The sequence below is a fragment of the Cydia fagiglandana genome, chromosome 10 (assembly GCF_963556715.1).
Source record: "Cydia fagiglandana chromosome 10, ilCydFagi1.1, whole genome shotgun sequence".
Taxonomy (NCBI): Eukaryota; Metazoa; Arthropoda; class Insecta; order Lepidoptera; family Tortricidae; genus Cydia; species Cydia fagiglandana.
In genome coordinates this window covers 20,925,059-20,941,792 of record NC_085941.1, presented here as the reverse complement: position 1 = coordinate 20,941,792, position 16,734 = coordinate 20,925,059, and the positions used below count along the sequence as shown (strand labels likewise).

General features: G+C 41.1%; 2 protein-coding genes and 1 non-coding gene across 3 annotated transcripts in view; 1 reads left to right on the top strand and 2 right to left on the bottom strand.

Annotated features, from left to right (window-relative positions):
• LOC134668028 (uncharacterized) overlaps positions 1-9,065 on the top strand; it is a 39,774-nt gene extending 30,709 nt beyond the window's left edge. The window contains exons 5-15 of the mRNA XM_063525470.1: positions 3,674-3,800; positions 4,645-4,722; positions 5,397-5,474; positions 5,782-5,885; positions 6,084-6,158; positions 6,315-6,732; positions 6,995-7,259; positions 7,341-7,416; positions 7,748-7,812; positions 8,130-8,303; positions 8,450-9,065. Of these exons, the coding sequence (XP_063381540.1) occupies positions 3,674-3,800; positions 4,645-4,722; positions 5,397-5,474; positions 5,782-5,885; positions 6,084-6,158; positions 6,315-6,732; positions 6,995-7,259; positions 7,341-7,416; positions 7,748-7,812; positions 8,130-8,303; positions 8,450-8,629 (1,640 nt within the window). The 3' untranslated portion in view covers positions 8,630-9,065. The remainder of the gene's footprint in view (positions 1-3,673; positions 3,801-4,644; positions 4,723-5,396; positions 5,475-5,781; positions 5,886-6,083; positions 6,159-6,314; positions 6,733-6,994; positions 7,260-7,340; positions 7,417-7,747; positions 7,813-8,129; positions 8,304-8,449) is intronic.
• On the bottom strand, positions 2,949-3,019 carry Trnag-gcc (transfer RNA glycine (anticodon GCC)). Its single transcript has one exon. It is a non-coding gene; the product is annotated as a tRNA-Gly (tRNA).
• A 317-nt stretch (positions 9,066-9,382) lies between the features above and the next one.
• Positions 9,383-15,878, bottom strand: LOC134668026 (organic cation transporter protein-like). The gene is made up of 7 exons (XM_063525468.1): positions 15,236-15,878; positions 14,440-14,671; positions 12,780-12,864; positions 12,171-12,341; positions 10,573-11,214; positions 10,068-10,249; positions 9,383-9,602 (listed from the first exon to the last, which is right to left on the bottom strand). Exons 1-7 carry the CDS (start codon positions 15,484-15,486, stop codon positions 9,447-9,449), a joined length of 1,719 nt encoding a protein of 572 aa, XP_063381538.1. The 5' UTR covers positions 15,487-15,878; the 3' UTR covers positions 9,383-9,446.
• Between the last annotated feature and the right edge of the window lie 856 nt (positions 15,879-16,734).

The following is a 16,734-nucleotide window of genomic DNA, read 5'->3' as shown; positions in this document are numbered from 1 at the left end:
TGGCACGCTCGGTCTCCTGCTAGCAGTTTTACCACTCGCGCCCCCTCTGAGTAGCTGTTTATGTCTCCCGTAAACCTCCTCCAGCCCTCTAGTCTAGCTTTCTCTCTCAGTCTGGTGTATTTGTTCCTGATCTCTCTGTACGCGTCCCAGCTCTGAGAGTCATCCCTTTTGGTTGCTACTCTCATTGCCCGGCGCACCTTTTTCCTTACCTTCTGCATTTCTCTATTCCACCAAGGTTGCCCTTTCCCTGTTTGCACCAGTTTCTCCGGACATGCCTTGTGGTATGCTCCTATTATGATCTCATTCAGTCTGAGTGCCCCATATTCTAGGTCATTCACATTCTCATACCTGACTCCCGAAGCAGTCGCTTCCCTTAGCTCCTCTTCGTACTTCATCCAGTCTGCTTTACGTGGATTTCTTACCTTCATCTTTTCTAAGCGACAGTCGATGCTGTAGAGTATCCTGCGGTGGTCAGACATGCTATCCCCCTCATCCACCCTCCAGCTCTTAACCTTGTCGCCCATCTCTTTCGTTACTATAGTGATATCGAGCACTTCTCTCCTTGCCCTCGTTACAAACGTTGGTGTGTTACCTGTGTTCATAATTTCTAGGTCGTTGCTAATTATAAATTCTATTAATGATTCTCCCCTGTCATTGGTGTCGGTGCTACCCCACACCTCGTGATGTGCGTTAACATCGCCACCAACAATCAGGGGTATTCCTTTACCTGTGTACCTAAGTACCGTTTCTTCTAGTTCTTTTGTCGGCGCCACTCCGTCGCCCGGCATGTAACAGGACGCCAGCGCCACCTTGTATCTTCTCCCTTCTTTCGTCGTGAAGTGTGTCTCCACCACCACGAGGTCTCTGTAACATATGTTTAATATTTTAGTTGCCCGGTTAATAATAAGCCATAAGTTTTGTTTGATGTGTGCGAGTAGGTAGTATAACTATGTGTAGACGTAATGTTTGCTGTAGTGTAGGTACCACTAACACCCCGCGGCCCGACATTGAGGATGCAGGATCCTACATCCGATCCGATATAGGATGGGAAAATGTAAAATTGCTCTTAAATACATGAAATCATGCTGTTTTTAAAATGCGAGGAATGAACCTCAGTAGGTATGAACATTATCTCAGGTAGAACAACAAATACCACTTTTTGTATTAATTACAAATGATATTTATAGCGAGCAGGTAATGTCGGTCATCATGTTAGATTGTCAATAATTTGGGGCTCGGTCAGGGACGTAAGCATTATATCATTATAGAAGTGATATTGACATAGGTAAATATCTAAATATATACATACTAGTATCATTTTGGGAATCACTAATATCAATTAGTAAATATATTATTGTTTCAGCAAATTAAGGCTCGTTTCGTAAAGTGATTTTCGTGAAAGTAGATGTAACGCAGCCGTAAAACACAAATTTTGAGCTACTTTCAAGATAACGGAACGGGAATGGATAAACGGAATGGCTAAAGACGGGAACATTCAGGTTGAATGTCATTTAGTAAAACTATTAGTATCTACTAATCAACATTTAATTCATATCATATCATTAAAATTAGAAAACGCAGCTGTTAGTACCTAACCCTTGTCTGCCGGCTCTGCCCCCTACTATAGTCTCCGTAAAGCAACAGCCAGACAGCACGAAGGAGTCGGCCTCGGCGGCGTCCGGCGGAAGCTTCGGTCGCCTAAAAAATACGGTCCATTTAATATGTTTATTATTGATCGCGGATAATATTTGTGGTCGAAATGACCGAAATGTCATCGCGCGGGTTTCCCGATCGAGATATGCGTTACCTTGGTTAAGGCGGCCGTGATTATTGAAACGAAACAAAAATGGGAAAATGGGAAAATAGCTAACACAGCTAGATTATGGATGGACAAATAGATACTAAGAGAGTTACTTAAACTTGGTACAATAAAGGAATTTTATTAATAAATCATTTATTTTTGTGATAAACTAAGTAGTTTTAACATACAAAAGTAACTAACTAAGCTTCATGACATACATAATTACATTATTGTTTACCACGAAATGGGTTCGCCTCAGCATAATGCTGACCCGAGAGTCGGCGCTGATCTTCCGGCGAGTCCATTTTTGTGTTTGAATTTGATTTCTGTGCCACTTTATTTCAAAAATCATCATCATTATCAAAAATTGATTGTTGAAGACAAGGGTCTTACTTACACTAAGATTACAAACAAACAATAAAGATTGTTTTTGAAGACCTACTACATCCCACACCATATGGTTTATCAAGCAAAAAAAATCATCCCCACTTTACGTGTAGGAAATGACCTAAAATTTTTTTGTCTAGTTTTTATTTTACGCCAACCTTTGTTTGCGTGATTGATTTACCAAGTTATTTATGCAAACTTACAGCTTTCTAGCACTAACGATCACGGAGCAAAAGCGAAGCCTCGGACGGAACGTCAGGCGGACAGGCGGACATGGCAAATCAATCAATCAATCAATCAATAATATTTTATTTCGAACCAAAAGTCTAAAACTAGTTATATGTATACGGAACCCTAAAAATACGGCCTGGATTCTAAAGCGCCCTTGAATTAATTCTTAACTAAACCCAAGAAATTAAAATGTTTTCGAACTTGGGAAAACCGATGACGGGACCTTTAATGAGCACTGATCTTCTCTAATAAAGCATCGGCTGAATTAAGTGGATACTACGCAAAGTGTTCGAGGCACGATATCACAATTAACCTGCTGGAATAAAATCATAAAAACTATTGTAATTCGGATAAATTACGGTCAATCATTGAGTTAGACAACATTTACACAACACAAGAGTGCCTTGAAATTAAGCAATTTAATAAATAATTATATACCTACTCGCAATAAACATAGTTAATTATATCGATATCGACATAAAAATAAGAAAATTCCCACCTTAGGTATCGATTTTTAAAAGTAAAAACATGCATCGGCCGGGAATCGAACCCGGGCCGCCCGCGTGGCAGGCGAGCATTCTACCACTGAACCACCGATGCTTACATACAGTGTTCCGAAATTACCAAGCGGTAGATGTAAACGTTCTCGATACTGTTATCGGATGACGTTACTTAGCACATGCGAGGCTCGCACTTGGCTCGCATCTCGCACGTGGACGTTGTGCGATAAAGCGATAATGGAACTATAGGTAAATACTTCTTATGGCGTTAATATTCGTCATCTCTTGCTTCTTTTAAATTTGTATGCACTACCTACTTAATACTAATAAAAACAGGTTATTTAGGCACAGTTTACAAAAACGCATTAATTAGTAGGCATATGACCACAACCATTTCTCTTGATACTTCATGAAAAATAAATTATAGGTAAGTAAGTACATGGTACACGATAATGGAAGAGATCCCTTATAGGGATAAGTTCGCCTTTGTACATTATATATATTTCATTTCATTGTAATTTAACCTGTCTTATGTACAATTAAGTGTTTACATACATACAATAATGTGTTTGTAAACTAACATCATGTTGTTGGTCATGTGAACGTTTAAAGTTATATGTATAATATTTATATTTAATCTTGAATGTCAAAAAAACCTTATGATTGTAAATCAATCAGGAATACCCCGGTAGTGCTATTACTCGTATGCTTGTTTTTTTTTTATTTGCCTAAACTTTATTTCCATTTGATCCAGGATATGGACACATCGCACCGAAGACCCAGACCGGGAAGGTGGTGACCATCTTCTACGCCATCCTCGGCATCCCGCTGATGCTGCTCTGTCTCTCCAACATCGGAGACGTGATGGCTTCCTCTTTCAGGTATAGTGCATAATACATAAAAATAACTCATTAAACTGACTGACATATCTTACACCGACCGTTGCGACAATGTTCTGTGTATATGATCAGGCCCCGTAGACAACATGCCAATCGCTAACGCTACGTAGCGAACGAAACGCAACTGTCACTGTCACACTACCATGGAAGAGTGATAGAGAAGCACAAAGCGATTCCATACCGAAGCGTTAACGATTGGCACGTTGGCTAGGCACCCAGTTAATGAGTTAACGTTTTAACGAATTCACTGCAATGTTACTAGTAGTAGGTACTATTAGACTCCTTAATATTTTTTTCTTGGAAGTAAGAAGTAATTTAAGTCAAAGAGCAAATTGAACTAATCTAGAATGATGGTTGCAAAACATGAGAATTTTTCCTTAGCGCCAGTTCGATTAAACTTGGTTTAATTTAAACCACAGATTAATACTCCTAATATCACAATATGAAGCTAAGTATAGCTTAATATTAAATAGTAAGTATAGCTTAATATAGTTTAATAGTAATTAAACCTAGTAATAGGTTTAAACTACTTTAAACGTTGAAATAATATGGACGCCACAAAGAATTGCTATTTAATATTTACAGGCGCTCAGCTCAGAGCTTTGAATAAAATACCGATATTGGCCGAACGTTTTTGGGGATCATAGTCTGATATAAAGGCCCCAGTATACAATGGGCCATCGCCGGCCACTCCAAGGGACGCAGCCTTGCGGTAGAATGAGATAGCAATATTACTTGCTCCCTCTAACGCATAAATGCGTCCCTTGGAGTGGCCGGCGATGGCCCATTGTGTACTGGGGCCTTATCATGATTGGTATGTGTGCAGGTTTTTGTACTGGCGCGTGTGTTGCTACGTGTGCACTCGGCCTCCGAAGCGCCGCCGCCGACACCATCCCTCCATCAGGTTATTGCATATAGTACTAGGTACAGAAGATTCACTCTCTAACAAAACGCGTCTGTTATGATCAGGACAGATATGGCCGCTAGGTGGCGGCAGCGCCACGCGCGGTTTATTGGCTAGTGTGTAGTGTGGCCACCAAAATTGGTGTGGAACGGATGTACTTTTAGTTACCTTTTGCAAACCGACGAAATCGCGGAGTGAGCCACGCCTGACCTAGGTTAATTCAGCAGCATTACAAATCAGCAAGAAACCTGAAGTTGGATTTCAATACGACTTGGCATCAGAGCGATAAGATATGCCATATACCCATTAACCCTTTATAGGACAGGGCACATTTAGATAGGTACCTAATGTTACGTACGACGAAAATGACTATACAGTGTCCTAATATTATCATTTTGTATTTTGTCTTATGCAGGATTTTTAGGACTTTAAATAGGCATTCAATCTTGAATCCTGTATTTTTAATGGGGTCTGTCAAAGGACTTAATACCGGATGAGAGCCTGTGTATGAACACATTTTGGTTATCTCATAAACCTCAATGTTCAAATTTATCTTTTAAAGTCCGCTCCTTCAAAGAGTAAGGTTGTTCTAACGTATAGTGCCGCCTGGAAAAAGGATCTGTCCGAAGTTGTTTAGTAAAGGAGAGAGTCAAGATTCTTGTTTTTAATTGCAGGAGATCCGTCCGCGGCAGTCGGCACGGTTCCACGCGGCGCAAGCGGCCCGAGCGCGCGCATTCTGACACCGAGTGTAGGTCAGTTAGCCATAAGACTCGCATTTTATGACGAGGCGAATCAAACGAATGATAAATTAATGTGAAATTACACACAAAGGTGTTTCCTAAGCTATTGCTATATAAGGGTTTTTCAAGAACCAAATATTCTTCCCCCCTCTCGCGCATGAGAGGAGGCCTGGGCTCAGCAGTGGGAACGTATATAGGCTGAAATGATGATGAATGATGATGAAATATTCTTGCCTATGGTTTTGACCGTACTTCAGATGGTTCGACGGCTCATATGTTACCCATGTTATACCAAAGCACCTTTATTACACGTTGGCAGGTATCGCGACAGTGGCTACAGCAGCGGTCGCGGTCGACGTGGTCGTCTGGCTCATGGGCCCAGCCTGCGAACCGCCTCGCAACCACCACTTACGCGCACTAATGGTAAATAGTCAAAGTGTTTGACTGTGCATAAGTGGACAACAATCGTATAAGACTACACACTTCTGGATAAGATTAGGTTAGGGCCAGAACTCTAAGGGCCATTGTCGGGCTCGATTCTATTCTCGCCACAGCTATGGCATCCCATATCGGATCGAACGATGGAAAACGCACTAACTAAGGGGTCTTAATATGTTTCAGAACCGAGAGGCTACGAGAGAGACGTATCCCCGGTGCGGTATGACCGTTACGGACGAGACCATTACGAGGAAGATGGTACGTGTACGTCCAATCCAACTGGTTTTCATTCTTGAATACATTTTCCTGTCGTACATTAACAAGTTTTGTACTCATTTCCTTTCACACATATTGCAAAAATATTGATATTCTTATTGTGCTTTAAGCATTAACCCAAAATGGTTTGATTCGCAGAAGAGTTCCCAAAGATATCGCTGCCACTAAAAGACTTGGAAGCAGCTTTACAAGACCTGAACGAACATCAAACGAAGGCATCCAAAGCCGACATTCGCAGCAAGTCCCTCCCACGCCCTTCCAAGTCCAAGCCCGACTTCGGACCTCGAGATTTTGATAGGGATTATGACCCTGGACCCAGGGATCGCAGAGACTTTGACCCTGGACCTAGGGACCGTCGAGATTTTGATCCTGGTCCATCTAAGGACCGCTTTGAAATGCATGATCTATATGATGTAGATTATGAGAACTACAAAGAGAGGAAGGCTCAGCAAGAAAGGGAGTGGAGAAGGAACGACTATAGGGAAAGGGATTACGATCCTGAGGATGATGACTATGAGTTCGATAGTCCGAAAGGAAGGAGGACATGGGATCGTCGGTAAGTTGATCCGCTTTATTATTTCCACATTTGTGTCCATCAGGACAAAAGTTGGTGTACAGGATATCTTGGAAAACTTTCACACCTCGCACTACAATACAATATAGTCCCTATATCGTCAACGTCATAGTCAGAAAATAAAAGCTTCGTTCCTTCTGTTCTACCGTACTTCTATAGGTGGTGTAATGTGTACAAGCGCAAGAGTTAAAAGCGACGTAAGAGCTTGTAAGTGATGGTATTCTCCATATAGTTTATCTCACAGTGCAGACCGTTGGGACTCCGAACGTGACCGTGACGACTACGGCCACGAGCGGCGCCCGAACCGGCGAGCCCGCAGCGCTCTATACGAGGGCGAGCGAAGATGGGACGAGTGGGACGAGAGGAGGCGCTGGGACGACAGAGACGGAGAGAGGCGACGCTGGGACGAGAGAGACGGAGAGAGGCGGTGGGAGGACGTCGAGGGAGGAAGGAGGAGGTTGCGACGGCTCTATACTACTGATGACAGCGCCAGGATGCCGCATGCTGTGGTGAGGTCTACTAAATTTTATTTAGCTGTTACTGTTATGTTTCATGGCTTATGTTATACTTAGTCTTTAAATGTCTTACAGACGCCCTCTCCTGAACGGGATTACTGGAGTGACGACGCAGCTGTTGTGCCCGTTTCGCGCAGAGGCAGATCCGCTGGTACTTAATGTCACTTTATTGGTATCCTACATGTTATGCATGTAGGAGTGTACTAATAATTATAAAGGGTCACGTTATTTTACTTTACGAAACAATATCTACTGCCAACCTATTGCTATCGGGTTTAAAGTTCATGTAAATATCGAATCCATCCCTGGTATCAACATTATCATGTGTAAAGGAAAAATTTAACTTGTAGCTCTATAAAATGAGCTCTTGAGAGAATTTGTGAAAAAGTGAAAGGAATAGTCGCCATGATTTGGCATGGTAAAATAATGCCGCGGTGCAAATTAATTAATTTAATTCTTCAAAATAATTATGTATTTTCCAGCTGCTGCCTGGGGTTCTAGACATACTGACATTTACGAAGAAGATCCCGAACCCATTAAGCAAGAAGTAAGATTTATTTTAGTTTTATTTTATTTCTTTGATCTATAATCTAAATGGTCGAGCACTATGCGGTTTGAAAGGATTTTCCTCTCGGGGACGCTCCGGCCGTGGAATGGGCCCCCTGCCGAGGTTATTCAAAAAAGAAGTGTACAGATTTTAAAAGGGTCGGTAACAGGCATGTAACACCACTGTATTTGCAGGCCTCCATAGGCTACGGTGACTGCTTACCATGAGACGGGCCACCGACGTGGTATAAAATAAACATAATAATATAGGTAGATACTTTAGACCAATTATTACCTGAATGTACTATTTTCGTCCAGATAAAGCCGGTGCCGATCTGGCTGTGTGTGTTCCTCGTGGCGTCCTACATCGTGGCGGGCACCTTCCTCTTCCAACAATGGGAAGATTGGAACTACCTGGACTCAGCCTACTTCTGCTTCATCACTCTTACTACCATCGGCTTCGGCGACTTCGTGCCTGGTATGAAGCTACAGGTAAGAAACATTTGAATATTTTCCTATAGTAGCTGGAATTTTCCTATTCTAATGAGAGGGTTGAAACTACCTGGATTCAGCATATTTCTGCTTCATCACTCTTACTGTCATTGGCTTCGGAGACTTTATTTAATGTGTGCTTCCAGGGCCGAACCGACTCGACAGTGGCCGCCGTGCACTCCATCGCGCTCTGCTCGCTGTACCTCCTCTTCGGCATCGCTCTGCTGGCCATGTCCTTCAACCTGGTGCAAGAGCAGGTGCGCGCCAACGTCGCGGCACTCGCCACCCGGCTCGGCATCATCAAACCCAGGGACCCTGACTACTGACCAGCCGTCAGAAAGGCAATCCCTCCTCACCCCTTTGTGAATGCCCTAACATTTGTGAATCAACTAGTGAGACCTAATGTCAACTATCCTACTTTTGCCATGTAGTAAAAAATCACAGTCAATCGCAATTCAATGTCATTAAGTAACTGGAAGCAAGACCTCGACGTGAGTGATGTGTAAGCAGGCACCATGTGAACGCCAGCCACGCTTACAGGTATTGTCCTTACTTAGATTTGTAAGAATTTATTACACAAATGGACACTGCTCAAAAACCATGTTGCGATCACAATCCTTTATATTAATTATATTACAGAGTTTATCGTGTAAAAAAACTTACGTATCGGATCAGCACTGTCTATTGCTAAGTAACTTAGCATTCGTTCCACTTCCACCAAATTTTACTGTTCTAAGTTTCTAACTCTTCTTCTAATAAACATCACCCAGTAGGAAAATATTTTTTATTTATTCGGAATGGTAGAATCTCAATAACAAACACACTTAGGCCCACTTGCACCATTCCACTAACCCGGGATTAAGCGGTTAAACCGTTAACATATAGTGTCAAATTGTACTGGTGATGACCATGGTAACGCCAGGTTTAACCGGCCAACCCCGGGTTACTGGAATGGTGCAAGTGGGCCTTAGGTATATTAAGTTAAAACTAAACTAAACCTATCTTAACCTATATGGGGTTTAAATTATTATTCATTCATATGGGGGTTTAAATTATCAGTCATTTTGGCTAGCCCCCTGTTCCAAAAGCCATCAGAAAGTAATTTTTAGTCGCTGCAAGGCGCAGAATTAGCTGAATTAGACCCTATTTCGGCTGCTTCTTCCCAATATTATCCGCCTCGTCCATGGTGTCCGGGAGTGTGGTGCCGAGCGTCTCCGGGGTGACGAACACCAGCGCCCCGGACACCAGCGCGAAGCACCCGAACAACACGAATGGGAACTCGTCGAATGTTGAGTCGGCCTGCGGGAACAATTAGAGAAGATAAGATAGTCTCGCCTGCTGACAGACTCAAATGTTGAATCAACCTAAAGGCGTAGCATTAAGCAATGTTTTAGGTGACACCGCTATGCTATAAGTCATAGCCTATATGACCGCCTCTTGACACCACTTTTAACTTTGACCATCGGTGACCTATGGTGGTCTTTGAAATAAGGTTTACCTAAAGTATTGACAGTGTAGAGTTTGTAGACGATGTTTTTGTTTCGTCTTTATAATAACTATAGTAAGAGGACCTCTAATGTTATATGGTTATGGCGATATAGGTTATTTATAGTTCTTATGAACACATATATCTTACAATGGCAGAAGTGACAGGAGCTAAGACGGAGCCGATCCTGCCGATTATTGAGAAGATGTACAGCTCATAGTGGCATTTGGTTGGATACCTACAGTTATCATTATCACGTAAGAGCTTAATTATCTTACCATGGCAGGAGTGAGAGGAGCCAGAATAGAGCCAATTCTACCGATCATAGATGAGAAAGCGAACAGGCTGTGGCGATACTTGGTCGGGTACAGTTCGGCGGTGTACACGTAGACCGCCGTCATCACCATCGCGATGGCGTACTTGCCGATCAGGTATACTGTCAGAGAAAGCCCGTAGTAACCTACAAAAAACAATAATTTAATCAATTTTTTATGTTCTCCTAAATAATCTGATGTTTTCTGATTTAGGGAGACTTTGATCTAGGAAAGCTACTTGGTTCGAGCGCAATGCAATAATATGTATATTATATAAGAATTACCCACAAAACCCATTTAACATTTGAATGTTCAAATTCATTTATTCATTCATATGAAAAATATGTGTCAGGACCATAGTAAGTGGAAATCCGTCATATTCGCTTAATCCTATAGGATTTGAGCATAATTCTAAAGGTATATTGTGTACCTATGTAAAATATTAATAAGAACTTAAGAAGTAGCTTACTAGCAGGCATGAAGACATAAGCCGCCTGGCAAGCAGCACACACCCAGAACGCCCCGATCAGCACCGGCTTTCTGCCGATCTTCCCCATCAGGAACATCGACGTCCAATATCCAGGGATCTCCACCGCGGCCACCGCCACATAGTTCATGTAACGATTCCCTGACATGTTCACAGCATTGATTGACAGACCGTAGTAAATGAAAGTGTTCGTCACCCACCAAACAGGTGATACTATGCAGCGGATCAAGATCTGCTTGTGTCTGAACACTTGAACTATTAACCAAGGCTCATAAGCTTTTTCTAGTTCTTCCGTAGCTTTTTTTCTCTTCTCTTCTTCAGCAGATTCTCTCAAAGCTTGTAAAGATTTGTCAGATAAGCGCCCTCCGTTGACGCGCGCGGCTGTTTTAAGCACAGCTTCAGATTCCTCATATCTTCCCTTGCTCATGTACCAGCGGACGGACTCGGGGATGATCCAGAAGTAGAAGATGGTGATGAACATGGGGCTGTAGATGACTTGCGTGAGCCGCCGCCAGTCGTTGACGGCCCAGGCGAGGAGGCCGCAGCAGATGTTGCCGATGCAGAAGAAGGTGTTCATTGCGGCCCCTCCTGCTACGCGTAGTTTTGGCCCCAGGAGTTCCATCACTGCGCGAGAACCAATATATATAACAATAAATTCTTCAAGGAAATCATCATTATTAACTGTAGTTGTCATTTAACTGAAAAAATCGTTATTATTATGCTTGGCGAATGAGAAAGTCTGGTAGGTATTGCAAATCATATACCATGATACAATGGGAAGTACTTAAACGATACGATACGAATTAGATATTCAATGGAGTTAATATGGTTGCCTCTTTATCGTCTGCCCGGCCTGTCTGTCTGTTTTAACTAGTACCTTCAGCATTTTTGTGTGTTTGCAGGGGTACTAAGCTAATAGTTTTGGAGACTCGATATGTTACATGCGAAAGGACACAGGAAACGACAGGTAATAAAAACGGGACCATATGCTATCCGTGCTGGAGGTCAATGACGATTATTAAATATTTATAGCCCTAATCTTATCGTTAATGCACTGCTATAAAATCCGGACAAAAATTCGTATAGGAACTGATAATTAAACGATAAATTAAATATTTTATGGCTGGATTTAGAAATATCTGCATGTGCGTGGTGCGTGGTGCATGTCTTCGAAACGCCTAAACTAAATTGCTATTAATAACCGATTGTCTAATTAATCCCTGCTACAGCGGAAAATGAGAAAATATCGCTATAGAAAATGTTAAAATAATAATTTTAGCATATTAATACTCCCGAGACAAAGTGTCGTACTTAAGAAATTAAGCATCTAGCTTAATTTCTCAAGTACGACAGGTAACCTTAATAAAGTCTGAGTGATAATTATGACGATGTTAATATCAAAAGAAGACCAAATAACAAATTGAAAGGATCTTTAGCTGGAATATAAAGAACCAAAGGTGGCGTCAAGGAACTGGTGCAGATAAAAAGGCACGTATGAGTTGACCGACGGGCGGATAAATTCCATCGTACACAAACGAAGAGACTAAGAGCAATGTTAAATAAAATATGTACCTACTTACCGAGAATATACGCGCAGGAGAAGACTCCTGAACCAAACGTAGCTTCAAGGAACTGGAGGAGAGTGAAGGGCACGTAGGCGTTGACCCACGAGCGGAGCAGCCCCAGGACAGCGCGGCTGAATGCGTTCAGGGCTAGAGATGTCCGGCGACCCCAGCGGTCTGACACGAAACCTGTGCAAATGCAATGGCACCTAAGTATTATAATATCATTCAACAATTGAAAGATTGGATTTACATTTTTGGGGGTATCTTATTTATTAATCAAATAAGTAATACAGCATTATAGTATCAAACCAAGGCACTGTGAAACTACAAAATCAAATAAAAACAATAGACATAAAAATTAAATTATAACTAAGCATTAGATTTCGGCGACGACGTATCATGAAACACTATTAACACGTATAAGACTATATACCTACTTATCCCAGAACATTGTATTTTCGCGCATTCTTAACATCAGTGTTAAGTAATACAAGCGTATCTAGACTTTATTTTCGTTGAAGACTAAGCAAATATTTTATTTCAAATTAAGACTTAATCAGTTGTATAATAAGTACAAATATCTTCTTTCACTGTATACTACTCGTATATCAGATGACCTTTTACCTGTGATGGGCAGAGCGGTGAGTGTGCCGAATGTGTGCGCAGAGCCGATGAAGGAGCGCATCCATTCCTGACACGCCAATCCGAACTGTGAAGCGAACACATGACTCTCAACTCTTGCACACCAGCTAACCATCCGGTCATCGCAAATAGGTATCTCTGGAGTATTGAACCCTTAAGTCCCCAGCAAACTCTGTTCTCCATACAAAAGTTGTTACGCTCTCATTTTAAAACGACTAGATAGTTTTAACTTACAATAGGATAAGGTATATCTATAGTCCTGTAAATAGTTTAAATATGTACTAGCTTAGCTTCAGATACCATTGTTAAAAAAATATAGCCAATTTAAGTTTTTCATGCAAAATTTGTTTTTGCTCTATTTCGTTTGTGTTATAAACTGAGGGCCTACCGCGAACCACGTTCGACTTGTTGCCTCTCTATGGCACATGTAAATTCCTACGTAAGTGTGACAGGGAAGCAACACGTCGAACGTGGTTCGCGGTAGGCCCTCTGGAGCTATATAAACTAATTACAGTGTGTGTGTCATATCATCATTATACAAATGTGCAAAATTTCATTACAATCCAACACGTAGTTTTAAAATGAGAACGAAACTCCGTTTGTATAACTCTACGTGTAAAGTTGGAAACATTGCTCTAGACTAGACAATAATTAGATAATAAAATTGTTGTTACTATGTTAGTCACGAATAATAGTTATTTGTTTTACAAGGGGGCAAAGTTGTTGTTTAACCGCTCGTGCTAATATTGATACCCGAGCAAGCGAAAGATTCCAAAATTGAACCACGAGCGTAGCGAGTGGTTCGAAAAATGGAATCTTGAGCGTTGCGAGGGTTTCAAAGCACGAGGGTTAAACAAAATTTGCCCCCAAGTGAAACACAAAAATTTCACCACACCAGCCCGAAGCAAATATTAAATGTGAAACATTAAACCAAATCAAATCCAAATGAATGTCATTAAGTATTTATCATCCAAAATCATCATTTAAAAGTCAATTCTACCAGCAAACATAAGAAAACAACTCAAAATTTGCATTTGTTTACTTTGCCTCACATGTGAATAAAATGCAACTTTGCTATCAGTTTTTGAAGTGCAAAGTAAGCCTTTCCGAGCTGGTGTGGTGAAAAATATAAAACCTATAGTGTTCAAGGAAAATAAGTAAAATGTACTTACCTTTTTTTTTTTGCTATCTGATGTAAATAACGATCAACAACGCTTTTTACGAGTAGGTAGGTATATACAAAGTTGCATCTAGATAACTCTACAATTTATCGTAATTGTTGGGCGTATTCGCGCAAGTTAATCATGAATTAGTTCGTAAAACAATAATAATTACCGGGAGTTTTGTTATTGTTATTATTTTATTTGTGCTGTAAATTCTTTAGATGCTTATTAATCTTATTATAAATATAGCTTATTATTAACTAGCTGTTGTATACATTAGTAGAACGTATACCGTCAGCGGAATGACATAATGACACAATGACCGACATATCTGACTGAATGCCAAGTTAACTCTGCACAGATTTTGCGATGACAGTCTGAAAGTGCAGAAATATGACGTTTCTCATAACACTTCCACACTTTGGCACCTTAATTTCGGTGCAAGTTTAGCTTAGTTACACAGGTAAAAAGTAACTCACATCATACACAATAGTATCCGTGTTCTCGTAAACGTATTCCTCACAATCGACGAGGGTATCCCTGTCGAACAGGTCAGCAGGGCATGTAGCGAAGCTGCCAGCGCCAGCAGAGACGTTGGCGAAGCGCTGACAGCCGTCGAACGAGCCGCCGGAGGCCGGGACGGCGTTCAGGATCCACGAGGGAGAGAACTCGGCCGGCTGCTCGGAGGACTCGCATTCGGGGATGAGGCATCTGGAGAATAATAATTAGGATGGATTCTTAAACAGGAAGTTCAATGCGAAACATGCAGCGTAGGTACGCAAAAAGTATAAAAATGTCGAAATGATACTCTCTTGTGTCTTTATAAAACGGTTAAGAAAGTCAAATATTTTTATGCGTTTCGCTGTGCAAGATATTTATCAAAGTCTTCGTCGTGCTCTACTACCTCCTGCGCACTTGCGTTTTGTGTGCGATCGGTGTGGCAAGAAATGCCGCACTGATGCTATAGGACTTTATAGCCATCAACGGCGATGCGGGACCCCATAAACACACAAGCGCCGCAACAAATATCTACAACAGATGATGTGGCCAATGATGATGACTTATATTAACTTTTAAACTAGCTAAGTATTAAAATACTTACGCACAGTTGCACACCATACCACTATTCTACAAATAAAATAGTGTCAGACGCGCTTATTGTGCCAGATGTACTTCTAAATTCTGAGGAATTTTTGACTAGATAAATATTCAATTTTCAATATTTTTCAAACCAGAAAACCTAAATATTACTATGAATAAATCTTTAAAACCAGCCTCGTGTCAATCCTCCCCGTCGTAAACACGTATTCGCTGGACGCTATCCCACTGAAGATGACGACTAGTGCTGCCAACACGATCGTCCTGACCTGGAACCACCCGAATTGTCCAATCTCCTCCACTAATATCTTGTCCAGATCTACTCCAGTCTTCGTTTCATCTTCCACCTTTACATGGGCACTTTGATTATCCGCTGCGTTCACTAGATTCTTTTTTAAATCTACGCCTGTCTTCGGACCCTGCTCCATTTTGTTGTATCTTTATTATTTTTGCAGTCGTCCGCGACGATCCACCTCAAGGTACCGAATAACCCATAAAACCTTACAACGCCATTGATAAATTGATTGTGATTAGAATGTGGAGCAATAATTATTTATTAAAACTTATCTTTATTTATAACGTCTGGCTTTGTGCAAGGCGAACGTGCAAGTCATGGTGGTGCACAGTTGGATAAGATTTCACTATTTTGCTATATCATTGTACGAGTAGGTATTGGCAAGGTACGAAGTCGGTGGAGGGAGAAGTGGCGCTGATTGTTAGAGTTAGACCGTAAAAAGTCTGCAGCGATTTTGATAGCCCACGCAGTGCAAGTGTCATTTCAAACGTCAAACTTCTATGAAATTATGAATAAAATCTATCGTGGGCTATCAAATCCGCTGCAGACTTTTATAGGTGCGACTATACAAACACGTAATCTTATGGCATATTTTACATTATTGTAGACGCCAAACGATCGTTCCGATAGTATAGGGTAATAAACCGAGCTGTCAATAAGGATGCGGCTAAAGTCGATACTGCTTATCGATGAATTACGCTTGTAGTTACATCAGTACTAGCGGCTGCCGTTTAGACTAATTTTACTAAATAAGATTTAACCTACAAAACCCACAAAACGAGGGCAGCACCAATCGTGCACCTAGCGAATAGTCGGACCACTTTAAAGAGATCACTACTAAGAAGGACAGAGAAATGTATAGGTACGCAAAAAGTTAGACCAACTGACAACTTAGCATAACTTGCGTTGTCGCACTTGTCGCGCGCGACTCCATGCTTAAAGTCGCGCTTGACACATGGAGTCACAACGCAAGTCATGGTAGGCATTTATTTATTTAGTTCCTGAGTAATGGATGTTATCTATGTAAATATTTATCTATACGTATGTACATCGTCGCTAAATAGTATCCATAGTATGTAGGTACAAGCTTTGCTAGATCGATCTAAGATTTTCCACCCAATACCTATATGTATAGGCTTTACTGGGGCACACAAAGTTCCCGATTCGTAGGTAGGGTCACTACCGACTAGGTAAGGAGGACATTAAGTACTTAATTACCTATTTATAAAATTAATTAACTATATTACCGTCATTACTTAATACATCCACATGACCCACAGGTAAAAACAAAAAAATAATAATAATAACATGCACTTTTATTCATATAACATAGACATATGCATATTACATTTATGGGTATGAAATAAAAGCAAATTAAATA